The sequence below is a fragment of the Cupressus sempervirens genome, chromosome 3, assembly GCF_028749045.1.
Source record: "Cupressus sempervirens isolate cs-2001-9-10 chromosome 3, ASM2874904v1, whole genome shotgun sequence".
NCBI classification, from domain to species: Eukaryota; Viridiplantae; Streptophyta; class Pinopsida; order Cupressales; family Cupressaceae; genus Cupressus; species Cupressus sempervirens.
In genome coordinates, this window is record NC_143120.1 from 137951784 (window position 1) to 137977987 (window position 26204).

The following is a 26204-nucleotide window of genomic DNA, read 5'->3' on the forward strand; positions in this document are numbered from 1 at the left end:
TGACTCAAAAACTAGACAGTTAAATCCTGATAGCAATATCACAAGAACACTTTTATCGTATTTTCTTTTGCGAAGGAAATTACTATGACCTACTGTTCGCAATGCTTGTAGCTCTTTAACCTGGTGGAGGTATAATAATGTCCTTGCCATGGTGCCACAATTTCTAACTAAAATGGGTGCACACTGACTGACCACTTTGAATATGCTGGTATAACAAAAAGAAAATTAGTGGTTGGGTTTGTTTTAAAATCATAAACATATACATCTTTGCAGCCAAAGAAAAAGAATTAAATTTAGAAACCAAACAGCATGCATATAATAGAAAATAGAATGAATAAAACCACCAAAACAATAATACTACTGCAAAGGCAGTTAGTCAAACTTGAATATCACAATAGATAGTCACTGTTCAATATAACATAATTATAATAATAAAACTAGGAAAACACTGAACGTAAAAGGGTATTGACATGACGGTGCCATGTTATCTAAGGCGGTTCAGGTCACTGGAGCTGATGAAGGATCCTGTAACTCGCTGCAATTGCCACTGCATTGTGGTCCAGTGAGATTCCAGCAATAATTTGTGTTCCATCACAAACCAGATTTTGTATACCCATGACACAATTCCAAGTCATGTCTTCCATTGATTAATGAATTTCTACTTCCAAGGTGCCTCTAGATCCCACCCAGCTCAATGCAATTTTCATAGATATTTTGATTAGTGAGAAGGGGTCTATTACATTGTCCTTGACTTCCAAGTCCCCGGATTTGCTCTCTTTGTCCAGCACCATTGCTTGATTGTAATATATTATTAAAGAAAGCAGTCTAGAGGCAAAGAATGACACTGTTGCATTACTTCAGGACATGCCCAATGTGGGCCAAAGCAAGCTTGACTACCATTTACAACATTGCTGTGAGCAAAAAAAATATTGGAGCAAAATTATAAAAGCAACAAATTGAAAAAAAAACTGACATTTTCAGACAACCTCGTCCCAGGTTCTGTTTGGGACCTGCAAAATGGACCCACATTCCCTAGGTTCACTGTGCAATGGATCCAGCCAAATCCAGGTCCATTTGGAAGGACCATGGAAAGCTGCACAGGATCCAAACCTTGTTTGAGCATGCCCAGATCCATGGATTTTGCAGAAAAAATTGGTAACAAAGCATAAACAAAAACCATCCTTTTTCTGCATGGTGCATGCCTACAAATTATCCTGTCATTTTTTTTCAGTTGACAATTTGTTTCTGCTGTTAAAGAGCGCACAACTCATACCCTGATTGCACACTTTGCTTTGAAACTCTGTTCCAGCATTTCCCAACCATTCTGGGCTATTATATTTAAATTTTTATGGCAAACCACTATAGCTGACTTTGCAGCAAGCACTATCTTTAATTTCTTCCTCCCACTAGTCACACATTCAATTGACACCAAATCTCATCCTCACTTTTGTAATATAACAGAAGCTATCTTTTAAAAGTAGATTTTTAAAGCACAAATTCAAAGCCATCTTGTCCACCAGAATGTGGTATAGCATCAACGTGGGCCACATGTTACTTCACTGCCCAGGTTGAAAACCGAGAAAGCATGCATCTGATGGCGATGTGGAGGTTAAACAGCAGAGTTACATTTATATGATCCAGCTATCCAACAGAGGTCTGAAAAGTTTAGATGGCTTCTCAGCAAAGGAAAGCCGCATTGAGAGGGGAAACTTTCTTCTTTTTCAAAGAAATGGATGAAAAGGGGCCTTTTTTTGAAGTCATCAATTATTTTCACTTCCTGAATTGCAGAGATATTATTGATTTTGGACAGATTGAAGAATCTCCTACATCAACCCTGTCATACTCATCAAACACTTTCCTTTCAGATTTGCAGTTAATTTTTTGCGAAACAATTGGATTCAGAATCTCCTTCTACTCTAATATTTCAAATTATTTGACCATGGAACTTCGCAGGCTAAGGCTGGCATCAAGTAATCAACAGGTTTGGCAAAAACCAAAGGGAGATAAAGCTGCTTCCATATTATGATACAGTTGTAGTTGAGAGTACATTTGAATAAATTCCATAGCATTACACAATCAAAGAACTTAACCATGAGAAATCACAACTCCTCACATTTGCCATGTCATGTTCGGAGTTTTATAAAAAATCTGTACGTATATATTTTGGCTCATGTCACAGAGCAAAGACAGATTTAACATTTTGCTATAGGGTTAGAGTATTTCATATTATGCTCTAAAGATAGTTTGGAGGAAAAAACTTTAAAACACAGGGCTGCGCCTACAATACTACATTGTGCACCATAACAAAACAGCCTACAGTTATAGCACCAGCCATATGTATTTTATCTATGTCACCAGCTCAGGTTTGGGTATGGGCTTACAGTTGCATGATATGGCAACAAACTTTTGGGCTTGGATTTGTTTTGGGAACATCCATTAAAATATAATTCATTCGATGCCTAAAAACAGAAGTTCATAATACTACATAGATTGCATATAAAACAAAACCATCATAAAATTAAAAGTAGTACTTCAGTGTCAATTTGTCAAACTCAAATGCCATGAGATATGTTCATTGTTTAGTATTTAAATACACTGGTACTCCCAAAATCTCTTTGCCCTGCAAAATGTATAAATACTAATTGGTAATAATCTTATAAATACAAATGTCTTGCCCTGGCCCCTAAACGCACAGATAGGACTTGAAAAACTCCAGTGTAGAAACTTTCAGCAGCACCGCAGAAGCTAGGGTTTTAAAAAAAAAAAAAAAAATTTAAAAAAAAATTCTAATTGATATCTTAGCAATTTTCTTCCCTGCCATGATCCCTAGCCGTAAAACATTCTAGCATTGAACATTAGAAAGAGCAAGGACATAATTAAAATTCTAAAAGATGCTAAACATATTAACTTGTAATGGATCAAAATGCACAAGCAAGGCATACATGATTTCTGAGTTGCAGTTAAAGCACTAGCTGTGTCCTGTGGGCCAATAGCTGCATTTGCTGTCAATTTAATGGTCATCTTTAGACAAAATAAATGACATGAGATATGATGATGTTTATCAATCTGTAAACACATTTTTTGTTGACTTTTAGCAAGATCTCAACAACAGTAAGCACTACTCATAAGTTCATAACCTCTATTTACTCAATTTTGTGATGATTGGAAGCCATGTTGTGAGAAAATAAACTGGAGAAGTTGTGGCTTCTGCTCCAGTCCAGCAAAATGGATTTGGATTCACCTGGGTACATTTGAAAGAAAACCCAAGCAAATTTGGGTCTGTTTTGTAGAACCCTAGCTGCACACCCCCCCCCCCGGATGAGCTGGACTTAAATCCAAGGGGTATTTTGTTTGAACCAACTGTAAGACCCATGGATATAACAATGGCAATAAGAGACTGTAGAAGAGATATCATACACCACAGTGCACACAACATCATTGTGGACCAAGATACCCTAAATATCAAATATTTGTAGAAACCCTTTAAGTATGGTAATGTCGTACAATAGTCCTTACAAAACAAGCAGCTCCATACTTATCTCCAAAAGAGATCCCAAACACAATATCATACTCCTAACCTATGCTTACAAATTTGCAATGATATGTGCCTTCTTTACATAGACCTCCCAATAAAATAATGGCAGAGTAATCCACTAAACCCATGTAGGCCTCATAATTACCCAATATAACTGTGACTTATGTGCCACATGTGGCATCACTGTCTGTCTATATAAATCATAATGTCATATAGCATTCTACGCATTCTTGAAACATGTGAAGCAGTGAAATAGTAGGACTGGTACAAGTTATAAATATGATGTCATGTCCTATCATCCAACCATCCATTGGTAATCTTCCTAGTGATTTTAACTTGTGGTACCTAGATCCATCCTTTACATACAATTTCCTTCACCCATCTCATTCCATACTTCATCAAAATATATCAGCCTTTTTCACCATATCCATCCTTGACATGCACTCTTCTTCACCCATCTCATTCCATACTTCATCAAAAAATATCAGCCTTTTGTACCTAAATCGTAAATGTCATATAGCATTCTATGTGTCCTTGAAACATGTAAAGCAGTGAAATAGTAGGACCGGTACAAGTTATAAATACGATGTCGTGTCCTATCATCCAACCATCCATTGCTAATCTTCCTGGTGATTTTAACTTGACAGTACCTAGATCCATCTTTGACATACACTTTTCTTCACCCATCTCATTCCATACTTCATCAAAATATATCAGCCTTTTTTACCATGAGTAGCCATTACTTCTATATGCCACTAATTGTTGTAATTGCTCTTTTGATTCCATGTAAAACCATATCGATTGGCTTCCTGATTTTGTGCAGTATCATGCCTCTATTATATTTTCCTACATAACTTTTTCCTCTCACAACAATATGGTTATCTATATATTGTACCTTTTGCTATCTCTAGAAGGGGTACAAATTCTTCCTCTTTTTCTTTATATTTGGCTCCTCTTGTTTGTCCCTTGATTCTCCAGTGCACTCTCCAATATTTTCTTGAACTTTCTCCTTGAATTTTGGTTTTCATTATGAATTATGTGCTTTATGTGCTTCATTATGGGGTTTTCATTTTGGTCTGAATTTTGTGATGTTCCCTTCCTCATTTGCCTTAGGATTCGCCCTAAAATCACAATTGCAACAAATTTGGGTGAGGGTTACATCTTACAAAATAAATAATCCTATAGATATTGTGATCCTGGAATTGAATCCTACAATCATAATATAAACAACATATACAGATATATATCTACTCAACGATTAGGGTTAAACAAGATCACATCATAATCATATACTATCACTAACATTATTCAAGCATATTAAAGATGTAATGTCCCCAAATTAATGGAGCAAAATAATTAATTAGATGGTTTCAAAATTTAAAGAATGTCACAAGGATCTATTTAATTAATAAATAAATAAAAGGTGTCCAAGTAATAAAATGACAAATAAAGAATATCGGCCTATGTAACCTTCTAAATACTTCCTGGAGCTCTTTATAAGGTCGTGGTTGGCATTGTTGGAAGGCATTGTGTGAAGTTGTATTTTGTCTATGTAATTGCAATTCTAGTTGGAATTTTTCAATTTTGTTTGTATGCAGTTTCAAAGGTGCAAGACCCTCTCTATTCTGTAATTGCATTTTCGGTGGTTAGGAGTCACCCTAGTCTGTCATTGGAAATGTCATCTCAGATATTTCACCTTGTACTTGAATGCTAAATCTGTCAAGTATTCTTGGAGACAAATTTGTATCGTTGAACTTCATCAAATACATATCTCAGATCTGGAAGTACAATATCCAATTTGCAGCCATTCATTATTGCATCAGTAATATTTTTTGGTATAGCAAGTTTTTCAATGTGTGATTCTGAAATTAGAGGAAGATTCGTTCGTGTTGTCATTGCGCACTCCGAGAGTTAATCTGTGTGCTCACGTGGTTGTGTGGCAACTAGTAAGTACGATGGAGGCAGAGCATGTGGGTAGCTTACAGAGTGTGTGGGTGATATGCAAAGTGTGGCATGCAATGAGCGAAGCGTCCTGGTCATGCAGTGTGAAGAAAAACATTTCCATGTGCATGTGTGTCGTACACTCGTACTGGAAACTCACCATAAAGAGATAGTGTGGTATGGTGTGGAGGTCTTCTCATACAAGCATAGGAGTGGCATGGTACTGTACAGAGACTTTCCATGTGGGAGTGACTGGATACTGTTCAAAGATATCACCATATGGATGGTGATGTGCTGTACTGTACAGAGACTTTCCATGTGGGAGTGACTGGATACTGTTCAAAGATATCACCATATGGAGGTGATGTGCGGGGTGACTTGGTCACACAAAATATTGTAGGGGTGTAATTGTTGGCCATACATCCGTATAGTATATTACAAAAGATTAGAGAACGAACATGATAGATCCACCCAAAGCCATCTCTACACTAAGCCGAAGAGTGGATGTATATCGGCCCTCCTCTTTACTTGCTTAGTGATTTTCCTGTGCCATCTTTCCCTGTCAATGTCTCCTATCAAAAACACATAAGGGGGTTTCTCGATCCTATGTAAGTGCCCTTTTTAGTCTCCTTACATGATGTAAGTTCTCTCTTGCCCTCTTTACATAATGTAAGTTCTCTCTTGCCCTCTTTACATAATGCAAGTGCTTTCTTGGCCTCCTTACATGACCCTCTTACACCTCACCCTTCTTGTAAATAGGATTGATGCTTAAAATGGCAGATGTGAAATAATATCAGTCTGCTGATCTGCAGATAAATTATTGTGTCTAAGTAATGATCAATCTTATGAATTGCCCATAGTCCATTTTGACCGCTGGAGCTGACCTGCTCTTATACTTCTTGGCAGATGTAAAGGACTGCTGAATATGTTTGATTGCTGATTCTATAACCCATTGAATATATTTAATTGCTTGAATGAGTGTTCATGCCTTATACTTTAATATACCCTTTAATAAGTATCAGTTCCTAATTGAGAAATAATTGTTTATCCCTTGATTCACTGCACAATGTATCCCTTCCAATGCTTGGAATGAATCTTCCTTTATACTTTATTGGTGAAAGGATCACCATCCTTCATAAGGATTGGGTATCATTTTTTTTATTGAAGATCATTTACAAAACTTATGCTCATTTGAGCAACAACATGAGACTTACATGCTTATTTGAGCTCCTTAAAGGCAACCACATTAGAAACAACAATTGGAAGACCAAGAGTCGCAACTTAGAATTCCAAAAGGATGTCGCTCTTGGGATTTGAACCAGATTCTCCACAATGAGAACTCCTCGCTTCAACCAACTAAGCTAAACCCCTTGGACATTAGATCACTACTTTTCATTGCTACCTTTGAGAATAGTATATTATTCCCCAAATTGATCTCCCTTAGATGTCCTCAAATTAAATCTTCCCCACTTTATATCCTCCAATGTGAGGGAGAGTCGCGCCTCTTCATAATCATCACAACTTTTCGAGATAGTCACAACCTTCCATAATTGCCACACTTTGGAAGAGTCACAACCCTTCATCATTACTGCTCTTCAAGAGAATCACAACCCTTTGAAAATTGAAAGAGATACAACCCTTCATCATTTCTACCCTTGAAAGAGTCACTCATTTATTTTCTTTCCATTCCTTTCTTCTTCCATTAATCCTTCTTTAGCTCCTATGTTCCCATCTTCCTTCCTCCATATCCTCCCTTGTATATCTTATATTGAGGGAGTCACATCTCTTCATTGCATATCTCTTGACCTTTCCTTAAACTTAATTCACTTGCATTTTACTTCATTATTATTTTTTTTAATATTTTACTGTTATTTTTATTTCATATTAAATCCTATCTTAGAAAGTGAATATTATGGTCCTCCTTTCCCAGAATTGCTCATCCTCAAGCAATGCCATTTTTTATCTGAATCTTACAATGTGAGTAGTTTTGCCACACAACTCTAATATTAAACAAGGCATTGATAACTTGCCAGGTCTGCAATTTTTAAGGTGAGTTTTCTACCATCAGTCTAACAGAAGGCACAAGTCCATCTTGTAATACCATCAAATTAAATTAGATTGACCCAACATTTGCACAACACGGCTCACATCGATGACCCCAAATGTACTAAATTCATATCTTTTTAATTCACTCTAGATATCCTCATATTCTAAAAATATAAAGCCAAACATAAAGTATACACATCAATGTATGAAGACACGGAGCACATTAAGTCTGCACATGATTATATGCAAGCACAAAATGCAAATACACCCTATTTATTGGCTAGAATGCATTTATTGATTCAACTTTATCCTATGGGATGGCAGAATCAATAATTTGATACTGTTTCTGATGTCCCCTTTCTAATTTGCCCTAAAATTCGTCATAAGATCACAACTGCAACAACATAGGGTTAGGGCTACATCTTACCATGTAGTAAATAATCTTTAGATATTGTGACCCTGAATTTGAATACTGCAACCATAACATAAACAACATATACAAATATATATCTATTCAATGATTAGGGCTAGATAAGATCACATCATAATCATGTACTATCAATAACATTATGCAAGCATATTAAAGATTGGAGGGAGAAACATGATAGGTCCACTTAAAGCTATTTCTACACTAAGCCAAGAGCGAATGTATTTTAGAGCCCTCCTCTTTTCTTACTTAGTAGTTGGCATGTACCCGCTCTCCCTATCAATGTCTCATCCTCCCAAAGGCACATGTCACCTTGTGGAATCGGGCTGAGGCCATAAGGGGGTTTCTAATTCAAATGCCAGTGCTCTTTTGGTCTCCTTACATGATGCTAGTGCTCTCTTGCCCTCCTTACATGACCCCTTTACCCCCTCTTACACCTCACCCTTAGAATGGACACTGAAAATGGCAGATCTGATATAATATCAGTCTGCCAATCTGCAGATAAAATCTTTGGTTTAAGTGCTGAACAATCTTATGAATCACCCTTAGTCCTTTCTGGGCATTGGTGCTGACCCACTCTTATACTTTTTGATAATTGGTTGGCAGATGTAAAGAATTGTTGAATATGTTCGATTGCTGATTATATAACCTGCTGAATATAATTAGTTCCTGAATGATCCATTCATGCCATATACTCTGATCTGCCCTTTAAAGAGTCGATTGCTGATTGAATACTGATCCTTTATCCCTTGATTCACAGAACAATGTATCACTTCTGTTAATGTGTTAGTTTATTCAGGATGAAAAATTACTGTTGAAAACATAAATATATTTATGTAATATATTATCATAAATGTTTTCAATATAATTATATTGTTATTTTTTTGATGTATAATATATTAGAGTAAAATTTTATATGTATATATATGTGTGTGTGCGTGTGTGTGTGTGTATAATTTTACAGTTCATATTATAACAATACAAATCGACTGGCTAAATACTAGTCTGACTGACTACTTCATTTATGACTAAGTTGACTAACTAATTAATGGTTTGGTCAACATTTGAGTTTTGAGGAAAGTACTTAGACTTTCTAATCACGGAAAGCCACATACCTGATGGGGCATGACTCCATGGTGGAGTCATTTCCCATCGGGGACATGGCTCCCTGTGGTCATACTTATCCACGCCCACCGATTGTTGCAGATTATTGAACATATATATTTCATCAGTCTTCCATATCTGCAGCGATTGATCTATCAATCCTCCAGCATTTACAACGATTGATCATTCAAGTTTTTTATTACATTTGCAGTTATTATTCAGATTGATCTAATTCATTTCAGATGATATTATATATATATTGGTCTCAGGTTTCTGTTTGACTTCATCATTCTAAAGTTCAATAGGTTCTCAGTTATATATCTATGACTGCACCATCAGATTTTGTAAAAGGATTTAAATAAGAGTATTCAAACAAGGAATTAAGAGTCACTCACTCAGAAGTCTGATAAATTTCAACATGGTATCAGAGCCAGGTTAAATCAAGCAATTTGGTGCTCCCTTTGAAGAGTCATGGTTTGATCTTCTCTCGTTGGAAGCAGATATATCTTGTGGCCAGATAAGGGTTACACCCATTCTCTCTTCTGGGCTTATCGAATTGCATTTAGAGGCTCAAACTTGAAAAGATTGTTACCTCAGGGTTCTCCATACCCACCCCACTCCAACATTTCACACACCAGCAGCCCACCATTAGCCCTTGCCACACAAGCCAGAGGCTTCACACACATACTGCATACTCATTGTCAATCCATATTTGGCACATAGTCCTCAACATTAGACATTGGTGAAAGCATCCCCAAGCAGATCATACATCTAAAACATTGTTGTCAGACTCAATCGATGACATTTGGAAATCAACCAGAAAGATCACCTTTGCAGACTGAGATTTATAGGACAATACACATATTGGAGCTCAGGCCCACTAAGAAGATCTTGGTCCATAATAGAGTCAAACCTTTGCAGATTCACATGGGTACCTCTCATTCAATCAAGCACTCCAAGCAAGACAATCGATCTGCTAATTGATTCAATAGCCTGATCGTGTCCAAGCAAGACACCCCAGTCTCATTAGCGACCTTCACTCCAAATAAACTTTTCCTCATTGATTGTCATTGATTGAATTCCAGGGAAGTGATGTTGATTCTGATCAGGCAAAGACAATGGTTTTTTTCTGTTGCCATTCTTAGCAACCCGATCTGCATTTGAGATCAATTAAACTCAATGACAACAGGCATGACATCCAATTTTGACTTGTAGCTCTCAGAGATTCAACGACAGTCTCAACCCAAATCATTAAGCACAAAGGATTAACAAATCAATAATTTAAAGGTCCAAGAATGTCAAAACAACACTAGCTATTGCTATAGTGTCAGAGACTTATAGAACAAGTCGTTTTCATTTCTTTTGAATGCATAGGGGAAATGGGCAAGGACTATGTATGCACTAGCTATTGCTTGAAGATGCAGTGATGGACCGAGATCTTATGCACAAGCGAACATACAATCCGCTTTATAGAGAAGCATCAGTGCTCACCGGCTTGGGGGAGATGATAAGTGTTAATCATCTATGGTTATGATGGCAACGAGTTTGAGTCATTGCCTGTGGTAAACAAGGAACTTTCAGATTATAAGAAAACTATAAATCAGCAATAAATAAGTGTACAATTAGAAATCGTGATATTAATAAAGAAAGGAAGATTTATCATCTAAGTTTATGATAATAAGAGCACTACAAATATTAATTATGAAGTGGTGTTATCTTTGGTTGTAAGAAATGTTTCATATAAAGAGGATATGATTATTAATAGATTGATGATATTATGAATATTATCAAATTAAGTAAATTTGCACCTTATTTATTTTTAGAATATATATGATTTCTTGTGAAGAAGCACACACATATCAAATGACATGAATCTCATCATACAATATATCACGAAGACTGTTCTCAAAGTGAAGCTCTGATTTGGGCAGACTGTGAACTCAAAATGAAGCTTTCAAGTTAAGGTTTCAAAATTCACTATTAAACTCATGTGGACATCCATAGCATTAGCAGTTGTAACTTAAAGTATTTGGTGAGAGTAAGAAAAAGAAGAACAGAAATTAGTTTTCCGTATTTGATGTGATGCAGAACTGTTCAAAATTTCAAATACATAAGAGTGGGAATTTTACATTGTGGTGGGGAATAATGACCAATGTTCCATTCCCATTTTCCTTGATCTCTTCCTTTGTCTTCAAGGGTATTCTTGCAGGAAAAGAAGATTGATAAACTAGGCATGCTAGCAAATATTGTGCAGGACTCAATCTTATGACAGTAGTTCCAAAGTGGTTTTAAATTTAGGATTCATTAGTCATTTGATGATCATGCTAGATAAAGTGAAGCTCTCAAAGGAATATCCTTGATGATTAAGACTATGAAGTATCCTTCTATATTAAGGAGTCTGACAGTTCATTAGAGGCAACCTTGAACAAAGAGAGGGAGCAGATAGAAAATATGTTTCAGTAAAACTTTTGATGATCTTATTTGTATTGATTCAGAGGAGTAGACTATGTCAAGATGGATCTCCAATGATCAGAAACTATAGTAGTTAAAGGACTATGATCCATGGGATAAGGTTTCATATATGTAAGCTAGAAGGCCTTATGCTATCAAGGTACCTATTGAACTAGGGAAGCTTGACAAGACTTGTTGCTAGGAGAAGGACAATAACAAATTTACAAGGAGTCTAACACTTCATAGGAGAATACTTTGTACTAAGAGGTTAGAAAAGTTGATATCAGACTCAGAGGGAGTTTTGACACTTTCTTAGTAACCTTGACAAGGAGGTCAAAAGGTTAGTGCTTCTTCGTGAACGAGAATTTTCAATCCTTTGTATTACATTCTTGTCTATGAGAGATAAGTTTGAGGTGAAAACCTTATTCTCTGATATGGTTCGTGGTGGATGTCATAACAACACCACATGATAGTATTTGTGGTGACTTTATATGAACCTGTTATGTCATGCATGTATGAACCTGCCCCATGTGTGCATCATGAGGAAGTGACGACTTCCAAATGATTTTCACTTGTATTTGCAAAATGTATTGGAAGGTGATGATCTTAAAATAACTTAAATCATGATATACGTTTTATGTAAATGTTGAAATAGATCATGAAAGGCTTTATCTTGCAAATCAACAACTAAGATGTCATTAAATTGACTATCTATAAGTTGTTTGCATAGATATATGATCGGTATTTGGTGAATATCTTGCCTTGATATTCTGAAAGGCCATTACCACATTGAGTACTTGGTGGATATACATCAAAAGTGTATTTGGTGAAAGTCATGTTGACATTCTAATAGGCCAATGCCCATATGATATTATATAACGGAAATCTCCTAATCAAAGATTTCCCCGATGTATGATTTCTAATATAACCAATGGTGTTTTATTTATTCATATGTGTTTATCCTTCTAAACTAAGATTGAGTGTTGATGTGTTAGTTTATTTAGGATGAAAAATTATTGTTCAAAATATAAATATATTTATGTAATATATTATCATAAATGTTTTCAATATAATTATATTGTTATTTTTTTGATGTATAATATATTAGAGTAAAATTATATGTGTATATATGTGTGTATATATAGATATATATAATACAATTCATATTATAACAATACAAATCGACTGGCTAAATACTAGTCTGACCGACTACTTCATTTATGACTAAGTTGACCAACTAATTAATGGTTTGATCGATGTCTAATCACCAAGAGCCACGTACCCAATGGGACGTGACACCACAGTGGAGTCATTTCCCATCAGGGACATGGCTCCCCGTGGTCATACTTATCCACGCCCACCAATTGTTACAGATTATTGAACACATATATTCCATCAGTCTTCCATATCTGCAGCAATCAATCCTCCAGCATTTACACCAATTGATCATTCAAGTTTTCTATTATATTTGCAGTTATTATTCAGATTGATCTAATTCATTTCACAGATGATATTACATATATATATATATATATATATATATATATATATATTGGTCTCAAGTTTCTGTTTGAATCTATCATTCTAAAATTCAATAGGTTCTCAGTTATATATCTATCACTGCACCATCAGATTTTGTGAAAGGATTTAAATAAGAGTATTCAAACAAGGAATTAAGAGTCACTCACTCAGAAGTAAAGTCTTATAAATTTCAACAACTTCCAATGCCTGGAATGAATCCTCCTTTCATTGGTGGAACGATCACACCACCATTCATAAGAGTTCAATCGACAGTTTTCATTGTTGCCTTTGAGAATATTATATATTAGTCCCCACATTGATTTTCCTCAAATGCCCTCAAAGGAAATATTCACCCCTTTTATATCCTCCAACTTGAGGGAGAGTAACACATATTTATGACAGTCACAACCTTTCACAATTACCACCCTCTGAAAGTGTCACAACCCTTTATCATTCTAAAATTCAATAGGTTCTCAGTTATATATCTATCACTGCACCATCAGATTTTGTGAAAGGATTTAAATAAGGGTATTCAAACAAGGAATTAAGAGTCACTCACTCAGAAGTAAAGTCTGATAAATTTCAACAACTTTCAATGCCTGGAATGAATTGTCCTTTTATTGGTGGAAGGATCACACCACCCTTCATAAGAGTTAAGTCAACACTTTTCATTGTTGCCTTTGAGAATAATATATATTAGTCCCCACATTGATTTTCCTCAAATGCCCTCAAAGGAAATATTCACCCCTTTTATATCCTCCAACGTGAGGGAGAGTAACACATATTTATGAGTCACAACCTTTAACAATTACCACCCTCTGAAAGTGTCACAACCCTTCATCATTTGTACCCTACGAACAAGTCACAACGTTCCATAGTTGCCACCCTTTGGAAGAGTCGCAATCCTTCATCATTTTTGCTCTTTGAGGGAATCACAACTCTTCATTCTATATTTCTTGACCTTCATTAAAATTAATTAACTTGAAATCATATTTTACTATTATTTATTTTTATATTTTAATTTTATAATTATTATTTAATATTAAACCCTATTTCAAAAAGGGTACATTACAGTTATACACATTAATGTTTACTAATTCCAAAGATTCTATCCAAGGGGAACCAAGAGTAATATCCGTCCCATACATGTACGAAGCATAAATGTTTGAATGCAAAACATATTTATCCATTGAAAGATTCAAGTCTTCAAAAATTTGAATATCCTTATCCTCTATTAGAATATCTTTGATTTTCTTTGCTTGTACCTATATTTGCTTGAGAGATTCCATGTCAATGAAGTTATACCTGCTACTAGGGTTTATAGAGACAGTAACCTTTTCCTTTTGGATACATCTATGAAATTGAAGGATTAAATCTTCCTTCCTTGGCGCTAAAATGCATACAATTTTATATTTAATCTTCTCATCGTTGTCCTCTTCTCCTCCTCTTTTCACTTCGTACTCTTCTTCTCTTGGGCCTGTCTAAGAAGACTCCTTGCATTCTGTTTTAAGAACAGTTACTTGCAAGTAGCCTGTAGGTCCATTTATGAGCTGAAAACTAAAGTGACAAACAAATAGAAGATTGAGAATCTAGATCTAGAATGAACTTTTTTTATGTGAAGTTACCACCATTCTAAACAATTAGCACATCCATCAATACAGAAAATTTGCATTGAAATTAGAGTTTCATAATTTCTTTTGTGTGGCCAACATTGACGAAATCATTTGGTAATGTTTTCAACCTCAAAATCAAAATTACAAATAATAGCCCATCTTTGTAAGCTTTCCAAAAATGCTAAAAGAAAAACTAAAAAATCCCTGGTTTGTGGCTTGGAGGCCAAAATCATGAAAAAATCATCAAAAAAGCAATTATTCACTCAATATTGATGATCAAAAGCTAAATTTTAGATTATAACTTTCCTATCTGATCGTCTCACTTAAGTAAAAATTTGCAAGAATATTTGCAGTTGTTTGGAAGATATAAGCAAATCTAAAAAATTTACTGTTTCATCCTCACCTTTGTCCAAATCATATCTTTGGCTTGAATTAACTTGGTAAGATCTGTGCATAGAACTTTTCCAATAAAACAATATAGAAGAGAGATCATATGCCACACGGGAGATATCTGTGGGCCAAGAATCTCCAATATCCCAATATATGCAGGAAGAAAAAACCTTTGAGGTAGAATAAAATTGTATAATACTCCTTATGAAAGAAGACACTTCAAACTATATCTCCAAGACATCCGAAACACAATATCATACTCCACACCTGTGTTTACAACAATATTCACTTCTTAATAGACATCTTAATAACACAATGAAGGGCTAGACTACTATACTCATGTAGGCCTCTGAATTGCCTAATATAGTTCATGATAAATTATCACTAAGGGGTTGTGCCAAATGTTGGCATCTCCACCCACCTAAATCCATAGTATTGTATCCCTACATTACGTATATGGCAATAAAATAGTTTTTTCTATTAAGTACATAAACCCTCTTTAGGTAAAAGTACAATAAAGTTCTTAAAAGTACTATATGATTTTTAATATCACCATTTTTCTTTATACTGTATAAAGTCTGTTTTAATCTAAATTAGTTTTTTTCTTTATCTTTACAATAAATATATTGTTATTTAGTTCCTAAATTATTTCCAGGTCTTTCCCATTTCAAACCTAGGTAATTGAATTCTGCTTATGCTTTATAATGCTGTGTAAATGGAATTCTACTGTATTTGGATTCCAGTTGTTGCCAGACATAGTCTGAGGATAATACAACAACTTGATCAAGGAATGATGTATGATGAACATTAGATTTACATAAAATCCACTATCTCTTATCAAACCTAGTTTGTCGCAATTTGTAAAATCAAGCCCGGTTAAGTTAAAAAATTTAACAAACAATCTGGCTTCTGATAGTTCAAAGTGTCAAAGCCACAGGAGATGCTTCTTGTTAAAATAATTATACCCATCTTCTCCTGATCATCCATGCTCCTTATAAACCATACCCGTGTGAATGATGGTTTGCATGTAAAAAATGTCCAAATTTTCATACTAAGTAATTATGCTATGTTATATAAGTGCATCTCTTGCATGTTTGAAGTTCTGAACTGTATTCATGCTGGATATCTGTATGTCAATGAATTCCGACTCATTTGCAGGCTTCCAAAACTGTGCAAGAAAAGTTCACATACAATTACAGATAAGTAGGAGTACATTAGGCAGCAACCTACAAAATTGGTAAAGGTTCACCATATATATTATAAAAATGTGTTGACCGTGAAATAAAGACGTGTCCAGTCATGATCTCTGGGCCTAAATATCTGGACTAAAGATACAAATGTGAAATGTCACATCATAGTTGTCGGTTCTATAATTTCCTTTCACTGCACAAAATACGTAAGACACTAAAAGAAACTTCAATGTACACTCATAAAAATGAGACTAAATGCATTGAACCACTAATTTCTGGCTATGGATTACTGGTTTTGTTCAATCTCAACATCTCCATTAACCAAACATATTACAAATTAGCATAATAGATTTCAACAAATTGTATAAGAATCAATAGTTTACATGTACAAAGTTTTTACTGCTAGGCACATGCACACCTGCCGATAATTATTCTTTCTTGCACACAGCATAAATTGCACACGCCCCCTATAAGATTGTTTATACGAGTTATGTCCTAGTCGAAACCTGCTGAAAACAGAAAACTATATAAGATATCTATATAGACATCTGGAACAAAAATCCTGAATATTTCAAAGCTTCAATACAAGTATAAAAACATCCTAATCACCATCAACTATCAAAATTTAGTAAACATCTCTGGCATTGAAGACAAACAAGACTCAAGTTCTTTGAAAGTTTGACCATGTCTCGAGATAAACAATTCCTAGACATTAGTTCAAAATATATAGAGATCAAAGATGTTGTGAGAATAGCTTGACCAGATGCCCAGTATTTTGTTGCTAATGAATAACTGAGAAAAATATTGTGTATGCATACCTTGGATGCTGCAATTCCCAGTTAATTATTTTGAGCAGCAAATAAATCCCTGCTATCATTTGACTCCATCATTCTGCAATCCTGCCTTCTACGTCTGAATCTATGATGCAATCTCTGATCTTGTAAAGCATTTTTACAAACCAGCTGCATGTGATCTGCAAACTCAAAATTATAAGATAATCAATCATGTCCAAAACTATTATAAGTCCAATGAAACAAAATAGTTAGCAGTACTCATTTCATAAATAACACCTCATGAGATGATTACTTAGCCGAATACGAAATAATTATTTCATTAAAAAGGTCTAGCATGACTAAGACAAATGGGAAATAGTTAGGTTATGTGTTCAACGCACCAATACACACTATTTATACACAAAATAGTTCCAAATGCCAGCACTGAACAAACATTTTCAATTATCCTATTTTCCCTAACAGGCAAATTGCAGACACTGAGTTTCAGATATAGAAATCTGAATATAATTATACCTGAGAAAAAGAGCTTCGATCATCACTAAAGGACAATAAAATGAATGGGACAAACATCCATCTATCAGAAAGATTATTGCATATCAACTACCAACTAATTTATAGCTTGTAGGTTCAGTTTATGCAAATTGTGCTACATTAAATAATCAACTGTAGATCAAAAGCATTTCAAATTAAATTTCAGCACTTTTAGTTGAGTGCACAAAGAAGAGGTTTCTGACTCATTGGCAAGGGGTATGAAATCTTCGAAAGACTGCCAGCACCACTGGAATAAGAAAGAACAATGCATGTGAACAAACTAGTTAATTCAAAACTTGCAGGTTTGGTTTGTGCAAAACTTGTGGATTGCTCTCAGTACATCAAAAGATACATTGTATGCCAAAAAATCATTTTGAATTGAAGCCATCCTTCCACTCTAAATAGAGCACTCAGTATACAAAGGCAGGGGTTCTGACACATTGAGCAAGGGATCTGATAGCCTCAGATCCGGTAGAATATGTGTCTTTCAAACAGAAGTACGGTAATCTTTTCCATATGAAAGGGTGACCTTGGAATTCACAGAAAATACTCCTATTTATATCAATAGTTGATGAGTAAAAATGATCTAGGAGTACTTCATGAAAAGGCCTTCTGTAGGATGACTAATTAGCTAAATGAGAAATATAAAAGGTAGGATAAGTGTTCAATGCACACATACTAACTAGTTATACACAAAATAATTCCTAACACCAGCATTGGTTAAATGTTTTCAATTATCCTGTTCTCCCTAGCCGAACATGTGCAGATAGTGTGTTTCAGATATAAAAATATGAATGCAATGGTACCTAGAAAAGGAGCTTTGCTTGCCAGGAAAGGAGCATAAAACGAATGGAAACAAAACATATGTCTATCAGAAAGATTATTACATTAAGCATACCAATTAAATTACAACTTTTAGGTTCAGTTTTTGCAAAATTTGGTTATATCAAATTATCAAATCTATATCAATAAGCATATTTGAAAAGGCCTACACTCTAAATTGGGTTTACAAACAAGAGGATTCGGACTCATTGAACAAGGGGTCTGAAATCTTAAAATGCCCGTCAAAGCTAGTGGAATAAGAAAGAACAATGCAGGCGAACAAACTTGTTGATTTATCGAAAAGTTAAAACCATGATTGAAGCCTTCCATTCTAAATTGAGTACTCTGTATACAAAGGAAGGGATTTGAACACATCAAGTGAGGGAACTGATAGCTTCAAATATATCAGAGGCCGGTGCAATACTTGTCTTCCAAAAAGAAGCATAGTTGGTGTTTCCATATCAGAAGAAAGGTAACAGTTCTTATAATCTTTGAATTTCACAGCAAATACTCCAGATATCAATAGTTGATGAGTAAAATTGACAAGGCCGTGTTTAGCATAGGTACACAGCCAAATGGAAATATTTAAGGTGAGTTACATGTTCGATGCACACAAACTCACTATTTATGTACAAAATAGTTCCTAACCCAGCATTGATCAAATATTTTCAGTAATCCTATTTTATCTAGCATTGCACGTGGAGATGGCGAGTTGATATAAAAAATCAAACACAATTGTACCTCAGAAAAGGAGCTTTGCTCACCATGTAAGGAACAAAACATCTGTCCATCAGAAAGAATGTTGTGTGTGATTATTGAAGCCTTGCACTCCAGACTGAGCTAACAAAGAAGAGGATTTTGACTCATTGAGCAAGGGGACTGAAAGCTTCAAATGCATGTTGGATACAGTTGAATAAGAAAGAAAGAGCATGTGAAGAAACTAGTCAATTTTGTTGGTTCGGTTATGCAAAATTTATGCATTACTCTTAGTACATCGAATGATAAGTTGTAAATCAAAAACCACTTTAAATTGAAACCTTCCACTCCAAAATGGGTACTCAACATACAAAGGAGGAACTTCTGGCACATTGAACAAGGGATCCGATGCAGCAGACATATCAGAGGCCAGTGGAGTGCTTGTCTTCCGAACTGAAGCACAGTCAGTTTTTCCACATCAGAAGAAGGGTAACAGTATAGCCTTGGAATTTCACAGCAAATACTCCTACTTATATCAGTAATTGATGAGTAAAATTGCTTCTAACATGACTAATAACAAGTAGTCAATTTTGTTCCTCACAGAGACACGATCTTAGAGAATTTATAAGGCCTCAAATAGCACTAATACGTACTTGTCTCTGGTTTATAATCATTGCCAAAAATGAGAGAACTTGAACTCTGAATCAACTAAGAACCAACTCACATTAATGAATTTGCTCATATACTTCATGGGAACAGAGAATTCACAATGGATGTAATTTATATGAAGTAAGGATGAGGCAAATTTTCTATTTACTTCGTAACTTCAACAATATTATGCTCAAATGCGTGGACCAATTAAAAAGTGTGACAATTTTTGGAAAAATATATTATCTAAATAGACACTAGACCCTTCAGCCAGGTTTGCTTTAAAGGGCATAAAATTCAAAAATTAGTACCTTCAAGAACTGATCGATCATCGCCCTCAGACATGTCAAAATTTGGCTGCTCAACATTTCCCAGTACGGAATCACATACAACTAAATTGTCCCAAAATGTTATCCGGCCGTCATCTTCCTCCTCATCCAATTCATCACCAGCCCCATCTTCACCATACCCAAATTCTCCATCCCCTCTATATCCAGGTTCACTCCCATAACCAGATTCATTGCTCTGAATATCAATACCCTGCCACGAGAATAAAGGCTCTCCTCCAACATCCTTCCCTTCTCTTTTCGTGTAGTTTCTCACTTCACTCATGGGAATAATTATGTCAGACCCCCAATTGCAATCTCCATTGTAGAACAGCTCCCCACTTGAATCAGTTCCAGCAATTGGGAAATCTGAGCAAGTAGCATAGGTTGCAGAAGCACATCTTGTTGGCGGATCAGACCCATTGATCCTGTTCCTGCTTATATCACTACTCCTACCGGACCCAGACCTGGATCCTCTTCTCCTCCTCTTTCTAGCCATATGAGCGCATGGCATTAGGGGTATTGATCGATGGTAAATCCTATCAATTGTACTTGTTTTTTCGATCCGGAGAGGTTTGCTCTGTGGGCTTTTGCTGTCATCCTCTAACAAACTCAGCTTGTTCATATCAAGAAAATCACAAAGATTCCTCCGGGATCCTCTGTCAGATAAGCATTGTTTCTTTACAGAGCCACCAGTGGCTACATGCACCTGATTCTCTGATTTCGCACCTAAGATTTCCATTAATCCATTCAGATAAATGGGCTTCTGCTTCAACAATGAATCAGAACAGGCCACCGCTGCTGCTTCTGACACCGAATTTGGGTATTCCGCTGAGGACAAGAACGGCTTCCAATTATTGAGCTGCAAAGTGCAGGAATCCAAGGTATAATGTGAAAGGCCGTTTTGGGTCATGTCTTCTGGGCTCAGAAAGACCATCAAAATGCTCTACATGCTTAGATGTCCGTTGCAGTACTCCCTATGAACAAATACAAATTGATGTACGCCTTAACGCCCCCTTCAAAGTATTCCAATTGTATCAGGACTCTTAAATAAGACGTCTAATTCGCTGCCGATGCAATCTCACCAGGGCGGATCATAAATACGCAGATGGGTTTACATTCAACACATTAATGATAAGAGAACTAAGCTCCTGTTTTCGTTCAATGGAAAACCCAAAGCTGCAAGTTTCACTCGAATTTAGCTCTCTATCCGAACCCAAATATCCGTATGTCCATCAACAAAGCTTTACGGCTTGTATACCGACCATCTAAGAAATTCAACGAAGTTTGGTCGTTAATGGACTTTCCGGCATGGGGACTTTTCCCGGGCAAGAGATTTTCCCGTTCCCAATAGTACTAAAATTTCCCAATCGTGTGTAGTGTAGATTAACACCAAAGAGCTCGGACTGCAATCCATAGAGATTGGAGTATGAACTGAAATTAATTTATTTAATTTTATAATTTCATTCATTTATCACAATGTAGTAGTGAAAACAAATTTGTATTATTATAATAATAATAACAAGAGACGCGAACGAAAATGGAGATTTATAGATAGAAAGGAATTTTAAAAATATTAATAATTATAATATTTTAAGAAATATAAAAATAACAATAGAAATTTTATTATGTGAATGAACTATTCATTTCTACCATTGAAATATTTAATTTAAAAAAATAAATTGTTGATTACTTAACTCAAATTATCAAAATATTTACTAAGTTTGAGGCTAGTATTAGTTTAACAATTTGTAAAATGATATTAAAAAAATTAGAACAAGATTTTTTAAAAATAACATTTTACAATTGGCAAAAATATACATCAATATAAAACTAATCAATATATTTAGAATAAGAAATATAAAATATTTAATTTTATATTTGAACTTGGTAAGAAAAATAAATTGTTGTAATTAATATTGATTAGACATTATTTTTGTCCAAAGTGGTGTGAGTTGTGAAGTGGAAGATAAAAACATTCTTTTTTGAAAATCTAATGAACATGTCATAAATGTGAAAAATATAAAGTTGTAATTAATGCATTCATTAATGCATGATAGAGCTGTTAGAAAATATTTGTATATTTGTTGGAGAAAATTGAATATTCTCCCTACGGAAAATAGAATGGTCCAATAAAGTGAATGAAAAATGTGGTTTATAAAATAATGGAAAATTAGAAAAAGAAATAAACATTTGAAGTTTTTTTTTAATCTTTTCAATCATATGAGTTGATTGGTCAATTCAGTTGAAAATTTGAACTACATGAAAGCAATAATATCTTTATCTTTGCTTTGGGAGAACTAATAAGAAACAAGGGGTGCAAGCGCCAAAGTTCATGTCTTTATTAGTGTGGTGGATTGTGGGGTGGGAGGTGAGTGAAGTTGGTGAAGTTGTACATTTAATGGTAAAATTTATAGTTTGTAAATTTTGACATTAAACTAAATAAATTAAAACTTTGATAATTTATTGTAGATGGAAAATATAAATTTTTATGTCTTTTTAAAAAATATTTAAATAATAAATATGTCTTTTGACTTAAATCATATAATTCTAAGATCAAGAAAAATAATAATGATCGTAATAACATAATAATAATTTTGGCTTATAAAACGAAAAAATGGCAAGCAGACATAAAAATTTGAAAAGTGCGAAAAGACCGAACTTTGGAAGACTTCATCTTTACAAACTTTCAAAAAACAAAAATAGGCATTCGCATCTATTCAAACCAAACATTCAAGGTTTGTGAAGCCCTAAGGGGCAGAGACAAGTGGAGGAATTCGATTACGCATGCAAATCAAAGGTCAAAACTTACATTTTTTTTGCTCCTCTAGCAGATTTATAGTTTGAGAAGGAGGACAATGTCCCGATCCCATGCCCTTTTCGGTATCCCCTTCTTTATTCTAATGCAATCCAAAACAACACATCGTTAAAGATTCAATCTGCATCTAGCTTAGACAAGCAAATTTTTATTTTTCAACTCCATAAAATATGCCGGCCAGAATCTGAATCCTTTCTATCTGAGGCAAAAGGGTTTCACATTCCACCCATATGCAGATTCTCTATCCCATCTAAAGACCCCCCGCCAATGCTCTCTCCTTCCAGATACATCCCTCCACATCGCAGGGAGCCTCTCTTTGATCAATCACATTTGGTGCATATTGAGGATATTCATCATTTAGCACCAGATAATGAAGACACAGTTCTCATCATCAGCAATCAAGATAGTGAAGAATGCTGGCAAGAATGTCAAGAGGTTGGTTTATTCACCTTTTGGAATGGCCCTAAAGCATAGATGCACAATCTGATTGAATAGGTGGAGGAATTTTGTGGCTTCCAGGTAAGTATTATGCATTACTCTGAAAAATTAATCTTTATTCATTGTTGTGATGAGTCTGTGAAAATGACTTTCTTAGGGTTTTTGAATGTATGTTTAAGAGTTATGTGTTAAAATTCTTTGATTGGATTCCTAATTGTAAAGAGGATAATCTAGACATTTTCATTCCAACTTGGTTTGTCATTAATTGAATCCCTCCAGAACTAAATCAAATAGGTATTTAAAAAAGAATTGGCAGATCATTAGGTGTGTTGATTGGTTTGGATGTGTCTTTCAAAAGATGTAATAACATTAAACTAGTTATCAGATGCAAAGCTAACAATACAAATTGTAAACCTTTAAAACTAATCACAAATAGATCAACATATAACTTAAATTTTCAGAAATATGAGGGAAAGATAATTAGGCTTGATGATGAAAGGAAGAATTCTTTCAATATGTTACCTAGAGCTTTAGATCTTAACATATTGCTACCTATGATCAGAAAAAGGCATTTCAACATGCTATAGGAAGAGTATGAATTAGAGGAAAATATCTTAAAAGATTTAGCAAATACTATTAAGGAAGCAGCAGGAAAGGGCAATAACCAGTCTGGCCAAAAGAATGGAAGACAACAGGACAAGTATAATATACCTCTAAAGAATAAAAACTAGAGTAATCAGTCAGATTTGATTAAGTCACCAGAAAGGAGCAAGGCCAATCTGTCTCAGTTGAAAGAGCTCAATCAGGAAAATAATCTTTGCTCAATAGAAGTGTCTCCTAAAGCAAACAATAGGCCAAGGTTACAGAGTATCATTATTGATAACAGAAATCTAAGAAAGAAAGAAAGGAAAGATAAGAGAAAGAAAGAAACTAGAAGGGCAGAAAGAGAACCAAAGAAGACAACAATACCCAAATCGGAGGGGAATAAGACTCCAAACAATACTCCAAGGAGGATAGATGATATGGAACAAGCACTTTTATTTGAAGTCACAGCAAAGAATGGGAGCGATATTGCTCATAGAAATTCAAAGCATCAAGGGGCAAAATCATCTCAGGCAAAGTCAATTTTAGACAAAGAGTCCCCAAAGCGACTAACAAAATTTTGGCAGACTCCCTCTCCAAAGAGAGACTATTTAGAAATCATGGATAGAACAAACGTGTCAAAAGCATGCAAGTCAACAAATATTCCTATTCAAGACTTTCAGGATTTTGTAAACCAAAAAGTGGATGAGAAAGAAGTGGTAGAAACCGATTTGTTTAATAAGGAGGAGTTAGACTACATAGAGAAGCTTATAGAAGAACTAAGCTGGGTATTTGATTTCAATAATGAAGATAGAGATAATATGGCCCAAAAGGAAGAACTTTTATAGAAAGTTTTACAATTGGGAGGAGACAATTACACTTTCACAGATCTTAGAAGGGATCTATCATCATTTAAAGAAGAAGATAAGTTAACCAAGAATTCACCAATAAATAAGAGTAGCCACGAAGATGAAGAAAAAATGAATGGGATTCATCATTGTTTAATAGAGCAATTACTTCAAGAGTTGGAAACAGATGAAAAGGAAAATGAGGAGAGTAATAAAATTGAAATTGTTAAAAGTGCACAGGAAAACATGGATTAGCTGGGTATTAAAAAAAATTTTGAAAGAGTAAAATTTCCTAATTGTGGTAAGATGACAGCAAAAAGAGGTAGAAATTTTCTTAAAGAACTCAGAGAAGTAGATGGTAAAGCTCGGGAACAACAAAAAATCAGCCAACTTTTTAACAAAGGGAAGGGGAAGAGCCTTCCCATGAAACCATGAAGATAACTACATGGAATGTTAGGGGTCTTAATGCCCCTAACAAGAAAAGAATTTTAAAACAAAATTTAAATAAGTTTGAATCAGATATAATATTATTACAAGAAACCAAGTTAGATGAGTCAGAAGGAATTAACTCAAGTAAAAAACTAGGCAACTGGAGCTGTAGCATGCATGAATCTATAGGTACATTTGGGGGTTTAGAGTTCATATGGAATAATAGGAAATTCTTGTTAGATATATTAACATCTAAGAATAATTGGCTTAGTGGTTTAGTTTATAGTGTGAAGTCTAATATCAAGTTTATTCTTTTTAATATATATGGACCCGTTAGTAATTTAGAGAAAAAAATAGTTTGGAATGATATTAGCCAGTATATGGAAAATTTTCAGAACATTCCAATAATTCTAGGAGGAGACTTCAACACAATATTAGATCTAAATGAGAAAACTGGGGGTTTACAACAGATCTCACAATCCATGAAGGGCTTCAAAGAATGGAGTGAAGGTCATAATTTAATTGATATTCCTTGTAGTAATGGGATTCACACATGGAATAACAAACGAAAGGATTTTGCATATATAGCTGAGAGATTAGGTAAGTTTCTTATCAAAGGAGATTTAGAAGTTAATAATCTTAATATTCAATCTTGGATTCTTCTAATTGCCGGCTCTGATCATTTCCCTATCAGATTGGAGTTAATCAAACCCCATAAACCCATTAGAAATTTGCTCAAATGCGAAAAGATGTGGTTCTTGGATTCGAGTTTTTTAGAAAACATTAAAGAATGGTGGCTCAAGGTGATTTTGAAGGATAAAAAATGTTTATCTCTGTTTCTAAAATGCAGATGGTCAAAGAAAATATTCTTAGATGGAACAAAGATCATTTTTAAAATATATTCAAAGAAAAACTAGAAATTGAAGATAGGTTAAAAGAATTAAATTCAGAAGTTATCAAATATATAATGAATAATGATAGCTATAAGTTAGAAAAAGAATTGTTGGCAAAACAAGAACATATTCTGACCAAGGAAGAAAATTTTTGGAGACAA

General features: G+C 34.7%; 1 protein-coding gene across 9 annotated transcripts; it reads right to left on the reverse strand.

Annotated features, from left to right (window-relative positions):
* Positions 1-355: 355 nt before the first annotated feature.
* On the reverse strand, positions 356-21271 carry LOC149565141 (LYR motif protein). 9 transcript variants are annotated; one of them, XR_016362004.1, is made up of 4 exons: positions 20021-21271; positions 17037-17191; positions 16637-16724; positions 356-1834 (listed from the first exon to the last, which is right to left on the reverse strand). XR_016362004.1 is itself a non-coding variant. In XM_089818686.1 (3 exons), exons 1-2 carry the CDS (start codon positions 20970-20972, stop codon positions 17058-17060), a joined length of 1086 nt encoding a protein of 361 aa, XP_089674812.1. In that variant the 5' UTR covers positions 20973-21271; the 3' UTR covers positions 16256-16724; positions 17037-17057. The 9 variants fall into 9 exon arrangements, 2 of the variants coding, with proteins under 2 accessions (XP_089674812.1, XP_089674814.1); XR_016362001.1 differs by lacking the exon at positions 356-1834 and adding an exon at positions 2877-4656; XR_016362005.1 differs by lacking the exon at positions 356-1834 and adding an exon at positions 2877-4656 and having other exon boundaries at positions 16637-16727.
* Positions 21272-26204: the final 4933 nt, after the last annotated feature.

Excerpts from the sequence above, each read along its gene's own strand:
- LOC149565141 (XM_089818686.1), bottom strand. The coding sequence starts at position 20,972 with ATGGTCTTTCTGAGCCCAGAAGACATGACCCAAAACGGCCTTTCACAT. Across the intron at positions 17,192-20,020 it reads TGATCGATCAGTTCTTGAAG|ATCACATGCAGCTGGTTTGT; the intron begins GTACTAATTTTT and ends TTGAGTTTGCAG.